This window comes from Otolemur garnettii, unplaced genomic scaffold, assembly GCF_000181295.1.
Source record: "Otolemur garnettii isolate 467f Iridium unplaced genomic scaffold, OtoGar3 scaffold00009, whole genome shotgun sequence".
Lineage (NCBI taxonomy): Eukaryota > Metazoa > Chordata > Mammalia > Primates > Galagidae > Otolemur > Otolemur garnettii.
The window spans coordinates 38580363-38600308 of NW_003852404.1; the positions used below are offsets into that span (position 1 = coordinate 38580363).

At 35.6% G+C, this 19946-nt stretch overlaps 1 protein-coding gene across 1 annotated transcript in view; it reads right to left on the bottom strand.

Annotated features, from left to right (window-relative positions):
• The window catches only part of TOMM70 (translocase of outer mitochondrial membrane 70), a 38175-nt gene that overhangs the window by 3491 nt on the left and 14738 nt on the right, over positions 1-19946 (bottom strand). The window contains exons 2-11 of the mRNA XM_003783956.3: positions 19564-19737; positions 17611-17737; positions 15419-15528; positions 13152-13300; positions 9680-9887; positions 6905-7039; positions 5432-5539; positions 4521-4637; positions 1992-2089; positions 1356-1478 (exon numbers count right to left, since the gene is read on the bottom strand). Coding sequence (XP_003784004.1) covers positions 1356-1478; positions 1992-2089; positions 4521-4637; positions 5432-5539; positions 6905-7039; positions 9680-9887; positions 13152-13300; positions 15419-15528; positions 17611-17737; positions 19564-19737 — 1349 coding nt within the window. The remainder of the gene's footprint in view (positions 1-1355; positions 1479-1991; positions 2090-4520; positions 4638-5431; positions 5540-6904; positions 7040-9679; positions 9888-13151; positions 13301-15418; positions 15529-17610; positions 17738-19563; positions 19738-19946) is intronic.

Below are 19946 nucleotides of genomic sequence, written 5' to 3' on the forward strand. Positions count from 1 at the left end.
ACACACACACACACACATATATGTATGTATGCAATCCTACAATAAATATTTGTTAGACTCTGAGAAGAGTTACCTATATTTAACCTCCTACACCATATGGCTATATGACAGACTTAGTTTAAAAAAAATTTTGTCAAGTGTTCATGTTCAAATATTATCTCAACAGCTGGTAGGTCTGGTAAGTAGAATAATCTGCAATTTCATTCATTCCTTCTCATTCATTTATTTAATTATAAGGCAAGATTTGGAAAGGTTTCCTCAAAGTATAATTAATACACAACAGAATTACATCAAACTCCTAAATTTAAGGTCCTTTACCCACGATCTATAGATGCCTTAAAAGTGAAGTGTTTTTACTTGTGTGTTATTCTAAGAAGAATCCACAGCCATTGCTCAGAAAAGTTTAAGAACTACTACCCTATTCTAGTCCAGTATGAGAATATCTTATTCATATCAACCAATAGGAATTAAGAAATAATATTTACATGCAACTGTCAGAACAGAATGGTTCAAAAGAGCCACAAACTTTTTCATCAGCCTTTATATATTGTCTACTCTAGAGCAGGGAGAGGATCACAGGTGGGGCTGAATGACACAGGAAAGGAAGAAAACCTCTGCTGGCTCCTGACAAGTCATAGTAGCAAGATCAATCATTTGGCATCAGTGAAAAAAGGGCTCAAATCCTGTCTTCTCTACCGGCTCACTGTGCAACCTTATTAACCTAACAAGTCTGGATATGAATTAAGCTAGGAATCATATAATCTCCACCTTATAAAGATAGGGGTAAAAAAAAAAGATAAGGGTAAAGATCAATTGGAATACTATGTAGAAAACACCTGAAGTTCAGTTCAGTACCTGGCCCAGAGTAGGTACTCAAATGGATAGCAACACCAATATTAAGATGGTATACTATAATAAATCCCATGCATAAACAGTTGTCAACCATTAATGATGGAATCTAAGTGGAACTCTGGATAAACATTTACACAAACAAGAAATTAAACAAAGTCAGAATTGCAAAAAATCTTTTCCAGTTCTAATTTGAAAGAAAACTCAGGTGCTCAAAGATGCTGCTGCAACTCGCTCAGTTATTTGGGTGGTCACTTGTAGCTGGATCGAGATCTTTTGGCAACCTAGCCACCAATCCTTATGTCACTGCCTAAGAATATTGTAGTTGTAGGTATATTTTTCCAGTACTGTTTCCTAAAAGTATGACTTTTACTTTGGAAAAATAATGAAACATAATAGACTTTAAAAATTTAATAGATACTGACAATAACATGTGCAAAGAGGAGCAAAAGACAAATATCTACAGAGTTGCTGTATATTTCCTAAGAACAGACTCTAGCAGTTACCTTTGCACTTCAATAGTTCCCATGGTTTCATATGCGAAATCACATTTATTGTCAATTTCAATAGCCTTGCTAATAAGTTCCAAACCTTTATCCAGATCTTGCTTCCACTGTAGTTGAAGTAAACTGCAAATGCAAAATGATAAGGTAGATGTGACCATGGCCCAGGTAATAGGAATGTTTAAGTGTATGACTCAATTTCTGCTCAGTGAATTAATAATTTAACTTTCAAGGACAAACAAAAAGCAGTATATAAAATCAGCATCAAATTGTTCTTTTTTTCTCAACTATATTGCTCTTATAGTCTTTGTATCTTTTACCTTATATAAACTTAAGTGAAATTTCTTATCCTACTTTAAGTATACAAGGACAAGAAAAATTTATGTATGTTTTCTATTTTTATATGAGCAACATTTAACAGGATGTTCAGAACTGAAATTAAAACACTTAAAGTGAAAATAGTACAATTACCAATTTTTATATAAAAATGAAGAAACAGCATCTGCAAGTATTAAGAAATTTTATCAATTAATTTCTTTACCTCAGTTTCCTTCTTCAGTGGTCAAAAGAAATCTATTTTATTAGTGTGTAAGAAATTTCGTATCTTATTGGAACAAACAGAACCACAAAAATACATACCCTTTATGAACATATGTTGTGGCATTATCTGGTTCCAAATCAATACATTTATCATACATTTCATCAGCCTTACCAAACTGTTGTTGATCTGTCAATGCCTATGTGAGGAGATACTTCAGTTATATTAAGGTAACTGTCAACCTAAGCAGTTAAAAGCATATTGCTTATTAATTATTAAATTTCAATTCATTTATTCATTCATTACCTAATTATCACATTTGGGAGATACAAACAAATTTTACAACTTAATTAATGGGGTTTTAAGGTGGCATTACTATAAATATGCAAGTTAAACTATCTTCTCTTTATGGCAAGTAGTTAATTATATATAATGGCAGATAAGCTGGCAAACTGTAGAATACAGAAAAATCTCACTGTTAGGGAAAGTTCCAGTATAACATTCTCACAGGTAGACTCATGTCACTCAATGATTTATAATAATACGTCCTAAGGGAATTACTCTAAAGGCAATACCCATTTGGAAGGCTAAGTGAAGGTATATGTGTTAACTGTTATCAGAGTCATTCCATAAAAATTACTGATTCAAAAAACAAGCATCCATAGTCATCCATTTTAAGGCAAATCCCCATGGCTGAAATGGAAAGCGTGATTCTGTGGATACTAGATCATATTCAGATGGTAATTCTTAGAGCTGGCCAGTATCTATGCCCAGGCTGTGAGAATTACAAGAAAAAAGTTACACTATATAACTCACTCTATTTATGTACTAAAGAGGGACAAAAGAACAGAAATTTTAGTGTAAACAGACTGTAATAATGCTAATGCTGAAGACAGCTCATATAAACCAAACCTATCTTGCAAGCAGAACAGTGATAGGGAAATGTACGATTGAGTAAGCTCTGCACAAGAATTATTCCTGTTTTCTTTCTTTTTTTTTTTATTGTTGAGATTCATTGAGGGTACATAGAAGCAGGTTACATTGATTGCTTTCATTAGATAAGAACCCTCTTATTTTTGAGTCCTGCCCCCAAAAGATGAGCCCTGTCCCCTGACCCCCTAGTACTGTTTTCTTTAACAGGGGACTTTGCTCTCTTAGGTGCTTACAGAAATCTGTACCAAAAAAACACTTCCATCATTCCATGGCAATGATGACAATGGTACTATCACTTTCTGATTTTTTATTAAGTATAAAACACAAACTCAAGTATACTTATTCACTACTAACATCGTATGATTAAAATGTGCGTTGTTTTAACTTTTATACTTTCTATAAAATCTCATACAGTGCATACTTTTATAATTAATTAGAGTGTATAGAAGCAACCAATGTCTTATTTTTTATTAACGACAGCCTGTCTAGGAATTGTAGAGGACAAAGACTGAATAGATAAAATTACTTCAAACTGAGGCTAGTGAATTCCTGGGTTATGCTTCATATACTAGAATTTCAATCCCAAATGATGTTGTGATATTCAAAGACTTACCTTTAAAAAATAGATCCAACAAAAATCATTATTCTCAAGGTTCCTTCCTCAATAAACCCTCAAAATCCTTGTGAAATTTTTTATAATCTAAAGATAGCATGAAAGTATCAAAAATAAAATAAGCAACCTTATGAATGGTTTAGAGAGAGGAGTGGTAATTTTTTTTTTTTTAGTTTTTGGCCAGGGCCAGGTTTGAACCTGCCACCTCTAGTATATGGGACCAGCGCCCTACTCCTTTGAGCCACAGGCGCTGCCCAGGAGTGGTAATTTTTTTTAAGTGATTTCTGTTTCTGTGATTTTGTGGGGGCAAAACCCCAACATTTCTTTTGCAATAGAAAGATAAAACAGAAAAAATATCTAAGTATAGAAATCACTGGTTTATGTAGATACCAAAAGTAGCTTTCAACTTAAAGGCTAAGAGAAAACATAGTCATTTAGAGATCATTTCTATAAAAGGAAGAAGTATACCTGTGGCTATAGTTATTTTCATATAAATGGATGATTTAAAATTAGTTAAGTTTTCAAGAATTTCAGACTAGAATCAAAAAGTTAAAATAATTCAAATTTAAATGCTACTTCCATAGTTTCATTTCCAAACCAAGAAAGCTTACAGAATTGTACACAAAGCACAGGGAAATAAAATAAGCTGTTGAAGCCTACCTAATCATTTAAAACAGCGGTTCTCAACCTGTGGCCGCGGCATCAGGAAGGTCGAGAACCACTGATTTAAAAAGGATAGTGACATCCTCCTCACCAAATTGCATACAGTAAATTTCTCCAGAGTAATTACTTTTTGTAAAACCAATCCAAATGAACACATGAGGGAAATTCTCTCCTTAAGCTTCACCACATTACGAATTTAGGGGAAGGGTTACAAATTATGTAATAAAGGAACCTCTGCTAAAGTGATTCAGAAGCATCCTCGGGACCATGAAAATCAAAAGCAGGAACAAAACCACTTGTTTCCACAGAAGCTGCAACCAGGGTAGCACTGTTTTCTGATTTCCTTACTGAGATTCAGCATATAAATGTAGTTCTTCTTAAAAAAAAAAAAAAAAAAAAACAACTGAGAAATCACACTTACCTGGGCATATAGTGCATAACCTTCAGCGCACCTTGGAAACTTCTTTATGACCTCTTCAAAACCTTTAATAGCTGATTGGATTTGTGAAGAATTGTTTCCTGTATATGCCTGGCGATACTATTTAGAAAAATAAAAATGGGCCTGCTAACATATTATTAAAAACACACAAAATTACAAGAATATTTCCAGAAAAGCAGATTTGTTAACATAATTTGCTGCATCCAAAATGATTCCAAGGAAGTATCTCCTCAGCAGCAATCCAAAGAGTAGATACAATTAGGACTTCATGGCCACTAAATGATTTCAAGATGTCTGATACTTTAGAAAAGCATCAACTACCCTCTAAGAAGTTGCATATAAGTGGGGGAATTTTAAATCTAATGCAATTTTTATCACTTTTTCATCTACAATATAGATGTGGTTATGTTAGTGATCTAATTTCTTTCTTTAAAAGGAAAATTCTTTTAGGACTCCAGCTCTGGCCTAATTCGAAGTACCTCACTTTAACCAGAAATGGACTTTTCTTTCTTTTTTTTTTAACCTTTTAAGTTTTGTGTTTTTTTAATATTAAGAAATAGCTCCAGAAAGCAGTTACCATGGTGTCATGATTGCAGAATATCTCCTCAGAATGTTTTTGCTCTTTATACCAGTTTATGGTAGAGAAACAAGAAGACCACCTCTGTTTAGAGGAGCATAGAATCAGGGACAAACATCTTCAAGATGAAATCAAACAAACATACAGAGAAAAACCGGAGTATATCAATCAGCATATAAGCTTACTAACATTTTTCCTTCCTCTAGTCCTTTGTGGGGAAAAGTATCTATCTTTGTAGACAAGGAGATACTCATCCTTGTGGACACTGGCAAATGAGAGTGATGTCTAAGAAAATACAAAAGAAAGCAGTACCTACCAAGGCAAAACATTTCTGAGCTTGTGCCAGAGCAGACTCAGGTCTTAACCTAATACATTCATCAAAATCTGCCACTGCTTCTTCAACTTGATCAAGCAGTATTTTCAGCTAAGAAAAAAATACATAAATAAATACAATTCAAAATATTGCACCAGTTAAGTATGTGTTGTGCCTCTTCTTTATTATCACGCTCAGCATAATGTCAGCATGTAGTACTCAATAGAGAACTACTTTATAGAAATAGTGAACTACAAAGTCTGTAATTTTAAAGGAAAGATTCTAAAACTTAGTCTCTAATTTTTCAAAAAGGACTATAAGCCCACAATTTCTGCACTGCAATTTTGATCACTACTGGGCATGAAACGCCTTCTTCCAGAAAACTAAACACCTCTGTGCTTTCTAATTTCAAAGCAGGTTAGATACCAGATGATGACCTTTCAAATTAATCTTAAGACACTGCCAGTAAGGATCAAAATGTCAAGAATTTTAAGAGGTTACTGCAACATTTTTTAACACAGTTCAGAAAGAAATAGTCATGGACTGCATAACTACATATATGTTACATATATGTAGTGCTCTTATGATATTTTTCCTGTTTCAATATGTTCATATATACAAATACCACTGTGTTACAAATGCCGCAGTGTTCAGTCCAGTAACATGCTATATGGGTTTGTAGCCTGGGAGCAATAGACTATACCATATAGTTTAGGTGTGTATATAGGCTATACCACCTAGAATTATGTAAGTAAACTCTATGATATTTGCACAATAAAATGCTTAAAAATTTATTTCTTTAATCCTCCAACCTTGGCCTCCCAGAGTGCTAGGATTACAGGTATGAGCCACTGTGCGCCTGGTCCTAAAAAATGCATTTCTTAGGATACGTTACCATATTAGTTAAAATTCTCCCTCAGAAAAAACTTAGTTTTTCTGTTACTATAATGGATAGCCCATACTTTTTACCATAATACTTTCTAAGAAGCCATGGTAAACAGATTATAAAGCTATGTTTTCCTCACGTGAGGCTGTAATTGAGAACTGTGTTCTTCACTATATATGTTTACTAAAAAACTAATATGCCTGTTACAAAATTCCAAGAGCTATTTTTGTACTATTTAAGCAGTTCAAGCTATCTCCCTATAGCAAGAAGCCCAGAGAAATCATCCTGTTGATTCTAGCGTTAACTCAAAATACTTACTAAACGTTATTAATGTTTTACTCATTGAAAATCTATGAACACATGAAAAACAAACTAGAATTGGCAAGCCAACATTGTTTGCCTTCCTTTTTTCTTAAATAAAGACACAAACTATAAAGACAAATGTTCAAGACAGAACTAAATGAAGGCCCATCCACACGTAACCCAGTGATACCGTGTTCACAACTATCAGAAAGGATGTAAGAACTCTCAAAAGTGGTATCAAGTGGCTCTGTCTGAAGCCCAGAGACTAGGTGAAGAAACAGCTTTACCTGTCCTCGATGGTGATAAACATCTGCATTCTGAGGATCGATGTCAGCAGCCATGTTAAAGTCCTGAGTGGACAGCAAGGGCTGCTGCTGCTGCATGTACATGCTGCCTCTTTTGATGAGGGCATTTGCTCGAAGCTATAGACCAAAAATGAGAAAAGGTTCATTCATTTTTTCAGTGTTTTACAATAATTCAGTTTTTTAAAATAATTGCTTCCTGATATAATCCACATACCATAAAGATTGACCTTTTAAAGTATGTATGTTGGCCATTTTTAGTATATTCACTTCAATTTGTGCATTGATCACCTCTATCTAATTAAAGAACAGTTTCATAACCCGCAAAAGAAACCCCATACATTCAAACCGCCACCCCCATTCCCACCTCTTCCTCCCTCCTGTCCAGTCCCTAGAAACCACCAATCTACTTTCTATTTCTGTGGATATTCTAGATGTTTCATAAAAATGGAGTCATACATTATATGACCTTTCGTGTCCAGCTTCTTTCGCTTACTATAATGTTTTCAAGGTTCCTCTATTTCATAGCATGAATAAATACTTCATTCTTTTTAATGGCAGAATAATATTCCATTGCATATATATCACATCTAATTCATGCATTCATCAGTTGATGAGCACTTTGTTTGCTTCCCCTTTTTGGCTATCATAAATAATACTGCTATGAACATTCATGTACAAGTCTGTGTTACCAAATGTGTACTCAATTCTCTTGGGTAGATATGCGGAAGTATTGCTGGATCATATGGTAACTCTACATTTAACATTTTCAGGAACTGCCAAACTAATTTCCAAAGGTGCTTTATCATTTTACATTCTTACCAGTGATGTATGAGGGTTTCAATTTCTCCACATCCTGAAAAAACGCTCATTTAGTGTCCATGTGTTTGATTTATAGCCATCCTAGTGGGTGTAATAACTCACTATGGTTTTGATTTGCATTGACCTGATGGCTAATGATACTGAGTGCCTTTTCATGTTATTATAAGTCACTTGTATATATCCTATCAAGAAATGTCTATTCAGATCCTTTGCCCATTTTTAAACAGTTTGTCTTTTTATTGTGGAGTCTAAGAGTTCTTTATTCTAGATACAATCCCCTTATCAAATAAATAATTGTGAATTTTTTATCCACAAATTTTAATTTTTATTCACAATTTTTAATCACAAATTACTTTGTATGATGTGTCTCTTTTTTTTGTCAAGATACAGTCTCACTCTGTTGCCCAGGCTGGAGTACAGTGACACAATCATAGCTCTCTATAGCTTCAACTCCTGGGCTCAAGTGATCCTTCCACCTCAGCCTCCTGACTAGCTGGGACTATAGGCAAGGCCACCATGCCAGGCTGCATTTTTTCTTGTAATTATTTTTTGTAGAAACAGGTTCTTACTATATTGCAGATTGTGTTTTCTCTTTCTTTATGGAGTCCTTCCACGAACAAAAGTTTTTAATTTTGATGAAATCTAATTTATCTTTTCTAGAGGTGCTATTTATACTTTTGGTATCATATCTAAGAAACCACTGCTTACCCAAAGTAATGAACATTTATTTACCCCTCTGTTCTCTTCTAAGAATTTTATTGTTTCAGCACTTACATTTCGGTTTCTGACCCATTCTGAGTTAATTTCTGTACATGGCTTATAGTAGACATCTTTACTACTTGCTATTAAAAGTCATAATCATGAAAACAAATAGATTTCTTCTTTAAAATTTTGTTCAAAGCAATATTACATATATATGAAACAAATAACACCCTCTATAATTACAACAAAAACACAACAGCAGAATGTAATGGTTACAATCATCAGGAAAATCAGTAGAAAATAACATTAGACATAGTACTATAAAGGTATTTTTGATTTGAAAATCTCATTTTGAAAGGAAATGTCAACAAATACTTAGGCCTTAAAGACTATTTTTATATCCCCTCAAATATAGAAATGATTCATCTTGAGGTGAAAGAAGCTACAGAATTCATATAATGAAGTAGTAGGCCACAGAGGTATTCATACACTAATAAGGAATACAGTTAATTGGTGACTAAGTTCCATCTTGTTAAAATGAGTAGAAGGTTCTCATAATTTATTAGATGCCTCTAAAATCTAATTTTGAAAATTATTACATACAAATTAAGAACATATGGAAAATAAAAAGCTGTTCCAACCATGTAACTCCAAAACCTTTGGCATATAGTAACACCTCCATGCCTGACCTAATCTTCATAGACTGGACTTGCACCACATGTACATATCAATAAGGTGGCCTAATTCCTTATGCTGACTGCTTCTGTATGTTGACCAGTTTGTTATATTCCCTTGGTCAACTTACAAAGGTTCTACTGTATTTATAAACCTTGTTTTTAGAACCTGTTTTTACTTTTTCACATATTTCTGAATATATTATTATATATATTTATTTTTATTAAAATAACAGATTTAACAGATTAGCTTTATCTATGCCCATATGTAGTCCAATACGATAGGCAGTAACTACAAGGGTAAGCTGAAACTACCAGATGCTATAGGACAAAACATTTCCTTTGTCAGCTAAACATAAATATCACTGATATTTGTGTTTCAGATTTGTGTACAACTAAATCATCATTAGGTGTACTTCTTTCTCACCCCCAGGCCCCAAAAAGCCTTTTGGAGAACAGCAATTGAAATGCTAAAAATTTTGGCAAAACACACCTCAAAGCATCACTTATTTTTACTAATTTTTTCACATGTGCCCACACTCACACACATTTTAAAATGTACCTTCACATTAGCTTCTTTCAAACCGATGACCTTATCTAAATCTGGTTTGGCCGCATTGGCGTTGCCAATAAGCAGGTAGAAGGTGGCTCGTAGTAATAATGCTTCTGCCATGTATTTGCCCTGAGCATCTATTTCTTTTGAGCATTCACTTATGATTTTATCATAGTTTTCTTCTTCCATATACTGTTTGGCCTTTAAATATCCAGAACTGAAAATAAAAACAAAGGAAATTATTTACTATGAAAGTATCAAATGTTAAAACTTGACACATTTAGCACACCCAAGTTAAGCAATTGTCTAGTTCCCATTAACAAGTGAATCAGCCAGTGAGGGACTGGGGTTGGAGATAAAAGTTAAAGAGATCAGGACGTTTGATGCAGACTGGGATCTTCTTCATGTCTTGGATAAAGTTTTAAAAAGAACAGCAGAGTCAATGACAGAAACTTGGGGCCAGTGCCTAGGCTTAGAGATGAGCTAAAGAAAGAGACAGACTGCTCTGCAATACAGTTAAGGATTCCATCTTATTCACCTAACTGTCTGTGACACATTGATAGCATTCAACAGCTATTTCATAACTAACAGAAGGAACAGAAAAACAGGAAACAGTCAAGTGAGCTTAGAGTTATGGAAGCCAAGGGAAGAAGTGTGATCAGAGCGGTGCTTGGGAAGATCACTCTGGCTTGTCCTGTGGAGAATGGACTGAGCTGGGGCACTATCTGAAGGACTCTCATACAGAAAATTTACTACTTCATCTAAAAGAACATAATTAGAATAAGTGGACTTATCAAAAAGGAAAATTTAAAGGAAGACCCTTCCATCAAATAGCACTTTGAAAAATACCCTCATATTTTTTTAACCCTTCTCTATTTTTTATGATGCTATGAGCACAGTATCAATTCATATTCTTCTAGAATGTAACTTTAGTTACTAGGGATGTGTGTACTATGTAGAAGGGATTTTTTGAGCTAAAAAGAAGTTCACACTAGATGACATTTGAAGTATCTTTCAAATATAATGCATTATAAAGTAGATTATCTCATTTGTTATTATATTCTGTATAGAGAAAATAGGTGACTTAAAAGTTATGTCATTCAAATTCTTATAAACTCTGCAGTAACCATTCCCATAATTACTTTCTAATGTTCCCTATACTCTGGTTTTGTTCCTTAGGACACCAGGCTAAGAAAATACAAATAATCATTAAATCAGATCAAAAGTAATAAGTTCTTATTGGGAATGTAAGTTCTAGGTATTTATAAATGTGATTTGTAAAGCTCACAATAATCCTTTATGAGGTATTATTAGCCCCATTTAAAAGATGATGAAGCTGAGGGAAATGGTAAGGGGCTTGGTAAGTTCCCACCTAAGGGGTATAATGTATAGGTAAATCGCACACTTCCTGGGGTCACAACTACAACTCAGACTTTACCTTACAAATGCAACCAATGTAACCTATCAAATGTACCCTCATGTTAATCTGAAATTAAAAAAAAAAAAAACGATGAAGCTAAGGCTTAGAGCAAAATAGAATTTAAAAACTTGGGTCCAAATCTAGTTAGTTTTCTGATGAGTGCCAGCTATGCCCTGCCATTTCTTAATACAGCTTTTAGAATAATGGTATTAAGTTTGCTGTAGTTTTTCTGTGACAAGGACTATTTCCTGGCCAGAACAGGAATTAGTTAAACCACTGTCATAAAAGCTATACAACATCTTGAACATTTACTTTCCAGCTATAATTTTCTGAAAGAGTATATATCAATTAAAATTTATACAACTTGGTCCAATTATGCACAGTACCTTCTTTTAAAAGGTGGCCAACAATGGTAGAAAAATCGGGAGATAAAGATCAAAAGCAATCTGTTCCCTCAAACCTTCCAATATGCTACAGATTCAAAACCTAGTTATGTTTTGCTACTAGAACAAAATTTCCTTTTCTTCCAAACTCATTTAAAAAAATATGTTTGCGGTGTTCGCAGTCGGTGTTGCGCCGCTGTAGCTGTCTAACGCCAGCACCGCCTCTAGCTCGCTGAGCTCCAGCCCAAGAAGGGGGAAGTAAGGAGGTCTTTATACCATGGCTCGTACAAAGCAGACTGCCCGCAAATCCACCGGCGGTTAAGCACACAGGAAGCAACTGGCTACAAAAGCCGCTCGTAAGAGTGCGCCCTCTACTGGAGGGGTGAAGAAACCTCATCGGCTCCAGGCCTGGTGCTGTGGCACTCCGTGAAATAAGACGTTATCAAAAGTCCACTGAACTTCTGATTCGCAAACTTCCTTTCCAGCATCTGATGTGAGAAATTGCTCAGGACTTTAAGACAGATCTGCGCTTCCAGAGCGCAGCTATTGGTGCTTTGCAGGAGGCAAGTGAGGCCTACCTGGTTGGCCTTTTTGAAGACACCAACCTGCGTGCTATCCATGCCAAACGTGTAACAATTATGCCAAAAGACATCCAGCTAGCACGCCACATATGTGGAGTACGATGGGAAAACATTTCACTATCCAAAAAAAAAAAACAACAAAAAAAACTCTTCTTCCTATCTTCCTATTATAGGTAGTTCTGGAACGTTAGATTTTTTGTTTCCCCCCCATGGGGTCAAAAGATACTTAAGTATATGATTGCGACTGGAAAAATAGGGGACAGAAATCAGGTTTTGGCAGTTTTTCCATTTTCATTTGTGTGTGAATTTTTAATATAAAATGCAGGATGTGCAGCATTAAAGCAAGTCAAAATGTTTCAGTGAACAAGTTTCAGCAGTTCAACTTTATAACAATTATAAATAAACCTGTTAAATTTTTCTGGACAATGCCAGCATTTGGATTTTTTTAAAACAAGTAAATGTTTTCTAGACGGCCAAAAAAAAAAAAAAAAAAGTTGGCAATAATGCTATACCTTTTCTTAGAGAAGAGAGCTAATCTTAACAGCAAAGAGACATACTGTTGGATAAGCAGGCAAAATGGCTTATATATGATATTACATCATTAGATGTCCAGCTATAAACATAGTATCTTGTACTGTGGCGTCAGCTCTCTATCAAACACAAGAAGCCCACAGAATACCAGCAGGAAAAAACCTTGAAGAAATTTACTCTTTGGGTATTCCTAAGCATCTCACAGTTTATAATTAAAAACTTTCCTACACTAAAACATCTGTATGTTGAGCTACATAACAAAAGTCAAGTTAGTGCCTCTGTTCAAATACAGTCAACCATTTAACCCAAGGAAAGTCTTAGAGAATCACAAAGGATTGTACAAGTAAGGAAGACTTCTAGTAGTAAAACCTGAATCCCCAGAAAATAGATGCATGCTAAAAAGATAAGTATGTTTATTATAATTGACTATAATATAATTTTTATATGTATATCTCTATCTGTACATAGAGAGCTGTTTTTTTGAGATGACTCAGAATCCATGTGGGCTCTGCCAAGTTCATGGCAGCAAAAAACCATTAAGCAGACACCACGCCTGACATACTTACTTCTCTTTTACTTCTAAAGCCTCTCCTTCTTTGTCTTTATCTTCATCAGATTTCTCTCCTTTAAGCATGGGCTGAGAAATGATATCATCAGTGAAAGAACTGAAGTAAGATTTGATAAACTGTGGAGACGGCATCAGAGGTTCACGATTCTAAAATTTAATCAAATTTAAATATAACAGAATGAGAATATGCTAATCGAAGAAGCAGGTACATCGTAGAATACCAAGAATGACTGTTATAAAAATTGGAATCTCATTTTCAAATAACTAAAGAACATTAAGTTCCAGTCCACAAGACAAAACACAGCAGAAACAATAAAGCTGCCAGTTTCAGCTGTTCAAAGTAGGTTTTTTTGTTTGTTTGTATTTTTCTTGAGACAGAGTCTTACTTTGTCACCCTAGGTAGAGTGCCATGGCATTATAGTTCACAGCAACCTCAAACTCTTGGGCTCAAGTGATTCTCTTGCCTTATCCTTCCAAGTAGCTGGAACTACAAGTGCCCACCAGAACACCCAGCTATTTTTAGAGACAAGGTCTTGCTCTGGCTCAGACTGGTCTTGAACCTGTGAGCTCAGGCTTGGCCTCCCCGAGTTCTGGGATTACAGGCGTGATCCACTACACCCGGCCAAAGCGGTTTTTAAATGAGAGCCTTTTCCATCTCCAATGATGTAAGACCATGCCTTTCTTATACAGGCTCTGTTAAAATGAACCTGTGTAAGAAAATGTTAAATCCATTTACCATGGACTTTCCTCTAAACATCTTCATTACAGTGCCATCAAAAGTCATGCTGAAATCACATGGCCTGCTTTGATTATTTCTTATTTGGTATGGCAACCTGATTTCATAATTATAGGAGTATTCTGTTTCTCCTAAATGAAGAGGCTATGTTATTTCCTCTTTGCTTATCATAACAAATAGGCTTAAGTCCATTAATTAAGAATATGACATAAACGTGCTAGTTCTGCCACTTTACAGCTCTGTGGCATCACTCACATCAGCAAACCTCTCCTCTTGCTTTTCTCATCTCTACAATGGCAACAGAAATATCTGTCCTGTTTTATAGGGTTGTTATAAAAACCAAAACAATACTATGAAAAGCACAGTACTTTGTGATTTACAAAGTGGCACACAAACAGATTAGAAAATACACTTGGAAACTGAGCTGTGACATAGGCCAATATAGGTTATTTTACATTTTCTTACCACCTTGTAACCCAACCAGTCTAATTACTCAACAATGTGTACAGGAAAATTAGGTTCCTTCCAGGCTCTGATATGATCTTTCACAAATTATTTTTGGGGAACACCAATCTTATGAGATACTCAATGGAAAAAAAAAAAAGCCACAGCTTAAAGAGACTAAGAACCAACTGCAGCAACATCAGTCTTAGAGATTCACGACACATCTTAGCACATGAAAGTCCCACAGAAAACTGTTTTAACTGTTTAACTCAGCTACTATTCACAAATGTAAAATTAAAAATATGTACAGATTAAAATCAATTTCAGGGAAAATGAAGATAAACAAGAAAAATTGCTTCAACATTATTGAAATTTAGCAGTCAATCTTCAGTAATGTTCAGTGATGCCGGTGGTACTCTCATGCCACGCTACTTATCTATCTCCTGGAACACTTAACCGTATCATGCCTTTTATATACTTTGTAACATTCTCTGCCACTAAATTGTAATTCCATATGGGCAAAAACCATGTATTTGTGTCACTCCTCCAAAATACCCAGTATTGGAGCTTTGTTTATTAAATGTTTGTTGAATTAAACTATTACTACCAGCTTAAAACCTAAAATTAAGGCCTATTACACGGTACACCTTTAAAACTTTAATGATACAGAATAAGAGTTGGCAAATATTTTTCTGTAAAAGAACAGATGGTAAATATTTTAGGCTTTGCAGCCTACACAGTCTATTACAACCACTCAACTCTAATGCTATAGCTCAAAGCAACCAGAAACAATGTGAGTGACTGAACATTATTAATAAAACAGGTAGCAGACTGGATCTGGCCTGTGGGCCACAGTGTGGCAACTCCTAATATTTTCCAGGTACAGTACTGAACAGAGCTTATAATCTTATTGAAAAAGGATAAGTCATAAAGGCCTAAGATTAAAGAAAAAAAATACATAGCCCAGTTCTAATTTCAGCTGTTACCATTACTACTATGTCCAAGTTTAAGCAGCGTAAATTAGAAATGGCCCTTCACAATGTACAAAGTACTATCCCTCTATTACCCAACTCAGATTCATTTACCTTGTATTTTTCTTTGGCTTTCTCTTTTCCAAGAAGTTTAAGAACTTTATCAGCTAATAGCATGCTTTGTTGGTTTTGGAACCCTTCTAATATACACACAGCAGTGACATCTAGAAATGATGGCAAACACAAGAGTAAATATGAAATTGTTGTAAAGATGGTCAGTAGCATCAAATGGGCACAATGTAACTACAGAAAGCTAAAATAAATTCATGGCCTGCAGGGACTGTTTCATTTAATAAACTGGCTTCCTTTTTTTTGGCAGCGGTGGTTATTGCTGTTGCCTGGATGAGAGTGCAATAGCATCATCACAGCTCACTGCAACCTCAAACTCATGGGCTCAGGTGATACTCCTGCCTCAGGCTCCTGGTAGCTGGGACTACAAGTGTGCACTACCACACTTGGCTAATTTTCCTAATATTTTTGTAGAGATAGGGTCTCACTCTTGCTCAAGCTGGTCTTGAACTCCTGAGCTTAAGCAATCCTGCCCCCTGGGCCTCCCAAAGTGCTAGGATTACAGGTGTGAACCACTGTGCCCAGCCCTAAACTGGTTATTTTATGTACTACGTGACCAAACTGAAAGCTCAAAGTTACCCTGCTTCCATGGGTTCCCTTTCCTCACCTGTGAAATGAAAAGGGCTATACTGCATGCTTTCTGATGTTTCTCACTCCCCTAACATTCTATATATACCAAATAAAGCAAGAAATCTAGGCATATTCTCTTCTAAGAGTAAATCTTAAGGCAAAAACAAAAACCACAGTGTGGCTTTCTCATGTCTGGTCTTTTTTATAGGCCTCAGAATTACTCCTTGTCTCTAAAGCCATCTTACTACACAATTCTGAAATAAATCTGCCTTAAAATAACCTTTTCATCTGGAAATGCTGGATAAGGTGATTTGAAACAGTTACATACTAATTAATGTGTGTGTGGGGGGGAGGGGGAGGTCAGGGAATGTTTGTTTTTGAATGTCCCTAACCCGCCCTCCATTGGTATGCAACTGTGTTAAAAAAAAAAAAAAAAAAACAAGGGGTCCTTAAACTCCTTTTTTTTTTTTTTTTGAGACAGAGCCTCAAGCTATCCCCCTGGGTAGAGTGCCATGGCATCACAGCTCACAGCAACCTCCAACTCCTGGGCTCAAGCGAGTCTCCTGCCTCAGCCTCCCAAGTAGCTGGGACTACAGGCACCCACCACAATGCCCGGCCATTTTTTTTTGGTTGCAGCCATCATGGTGTTTGGCGGGCCCAGGCTGGGGATTCGAACCCGCCACCTTAGGTGTATGTGGCTGGCGCCTTAGCGGCTTGAGCCACAGGCGCCGAGCCTCTTTAACTTCTCAATCTTATATTCAATGTAGTCAGACAATGGCTATCCCCTTTCTCTTTCTAAACTCAATTTCTCACAATTCCACATCACTGCTCCTCCAAACAAGCTAATTTGCTGTTACATTTCCCTGATAAACCAGGCTAGTGTCAATGTCTTTTTCTCTCTTGTTTCTTCTATCTAAATTCCAATCAATCTTCTCTCTACTTAGTATTAATATGTTACTAACTTCAAAGTCTGGCTCAAAACTCAGATTCTATAAAGCAACTCTTCTCCCATCCTCTACCAAAGTATGTGCTACCATGAAACATCAAATTTCGTTAAAACGCTCTCTAAACATCCTCATATAGAGATCTAAAATTTTTTAAAGGTTTTTCCTTTTAAAATATAATTTTTAAAAAACAACAATAATTATGGGCAAATCTAAGTATTGATGCTTTTAAAGCAGATTTAAATATGCAGCTGAAAGAATTTTTAGACTGTAGAAATTACATTTTGATTTCACTCCATGTCATCTAGAAGAATGTACTTTATCAGCCAGTGGTGGCCAGGCACAGTGACTCACACCTGTAATCCTAGTACTTTGGGAGGCAGAGGGACCAGGGGGAAAAAAAAAGTTTAAAAATTAGCTGGGTGTAATGGCATGTGCCTATAGTCCTAGCTACTGGGGGAGGATGAATCAGGAAGATCAGCTGAGCCCAGGAGTTCAAAGTTGCAGTGAGCTATGACTGTACCCCTGTTCTCCAGCCTGGGGGACACACTGAGATCCTATCCCTAAAGAAAAAAAAAAGAGAGAGAGCGAGTTTCATATATATTTACCAATGACTACAAAGACTTTAGTAATTGTCTTAAGTAAACACAAAATCACCCTTACCTTCTAAGCATTCCTTCTTATTGTCTAGCTTCTCATGGGCCTTTGCACGTCTAAAGAGAGCTTTCACATATTTGGGATTAAGTTCAACAGCCTTTGTACAATCTTGTGCCACCTCTTTCCATTTTTGCTGAAATTAAAAGTATTAAAACAAAGTCACACTAGAAAAAGCATTAAGAGAAATTAGTTTTCTAAATTTAACAGCCTAAGTATTAAGAGTCCAACAGAAAAATTATTTCTAATAAGAAGAAATAATTCATACACTGCAAAGCTCTTTAAAAACAGGCAATAACATAATTAGGCCATCTCTCTACCATAAATCTACCCAGAGCTATGTACCCATACCATCATCTTCTTCCCTTTGGTTAAAACTGGAAAAGGACCCATTTTCATCCAAGGCCAACCCTCCTCTGGTATCTGGATCCATACCCTCTCCACATCATGGACTTCACTACTTCAGATTATCCGTCTCTGCATCAATCTGCGGCCTCTCTACTGAATCATTCACATAAATATAAAAATACTTGCTTTGATATTTTCTATCTTTTAAAAATCTTCCTCTGATTTGATAACTCTCTATAGCTACCAGCCTACTTCTCAGTTCCTCTTTATTGCCAAACCTTCAAAGACTTACCACTCTTTTTGACTTTTACCTACTTTACTGGATGCTCCCTGTCAATTTCCTTTGCTAATTTTCCCCCCTCTACTTGGACTCTACATACTAAAATTCTCAAGGCCTGATATCTTCCCTCTCCCTAGGTGATCACATCTATTTTCTGGCTTTTATGTAATATCCAAAATTAGCTGACTCCTAAATTTATCTTTTTAACCCAGACTTCTCCTAAAATACAGACATTTCTCAATTCAACTGTCCACTTACTTGTCTCACTCCTTTCCCACCCGACCTTCTCCACACAGTGAAATTCCTGCTTCTCTTCAGCCTTCACATCCAATGCAAAAACAAGTTGTGTAGGGCTTCCTCTTTCCTTCATGTCTAACCTAGGCTACTGCAACAACATCCTTACTTGGTCCCATCTCCAGTCTCGCTTCCCTCATATATATATATATACATATATACACACACATTTTTTTCCTGTTTTTAGTAGAGATGAGTCCTTGCTTTGCTCAGGATGGTCACAAACTCTTGAACTCAAGTAATCTACCCACTTTGGCCTCCCAGAGTGCTAGGATTACAGGCATGAGCCACTGTGCCCTGTCCCTCCAATATATTCTTGACAGTGAGAGCAATCCTAGATGATGTTCCTGCCCTGCTTAAAATGCTTAAAAATGTATCATTACACTCAGAATCAAATCCAAAACTCCACCATAATTCTACAAGGCTTTGCCTGATCTGGTCCCTGTTTATCTTTCCAATCTCACCTCTCTATATTCCAGGGACGTCGATATTTCTTAAACACACCAAACCCTTTCTTGCCTTAGAGCAATAACATAGCTTCCTCTATTTGTAATATTCTATTCTTCATTGTTCTATGCATTAATCCACTACATAACCATACAAAGGCTACATACAGACTTAAAAAAATGAAACAGATCCATATATATGCTGCTATGAAAAGCTGTTCTAAATATGGCAGCAACTGAAAAACTATGTCACAAACAATATGTATAATAGGAACTCAACTTTGGTCGTTTTCCCTCTGCATATGCAATTATTACTTATATAGAAGAAAAAATGTTGAAGAAATAGCCTCAAACTGTTGTGGAGGATAGAGTCACCAGAAACTTGAATTTTCTATACTGTCTAATTTTTATAAAATCTAAAACATATTTAACTTTAGAGTATATTCATAACCAGCAAAACTAAAATTTGTTCTTAAAGTAAAAACAATAAAAATCCTACAATTTCAAAACAGCTTAAAAATGCATCACATTTGAGTAGCATTAACTGAAACTTAAATAAATAAATAAAAAGAAAAAATAACCTAAGGTACATACCAATTGTTCAAAGGCAGCAGCTCTGTTTTGATAAAATGTAGAAAGGTCAACATTCTTCTCTGTAGGGCACAGACTAATAGCTTCAGTATAGCACTGGATAGCCTGTTCATATTTTCCTGCTTTAAAATATTTATTGCCTTTGTTCTTGGCTGCTTGAGCTCTATCAAGAGAGTTCTAAAATGAGAGGAAACAATTATTAACTGCTAATCAACATTCAGAAATAGACTTAGACCAGCGATTAAATGATGAACTGGTAAAAGAAAAATAGAAGGACAGATGGCTGTTTACAGTTTAAATCACTTCATTATAAACATCTTTATGTGACAGTCTTAGTATAGGATTGCTGAGTCAAAAGGCATATATGTATGTGTGTGTGTGTGTGT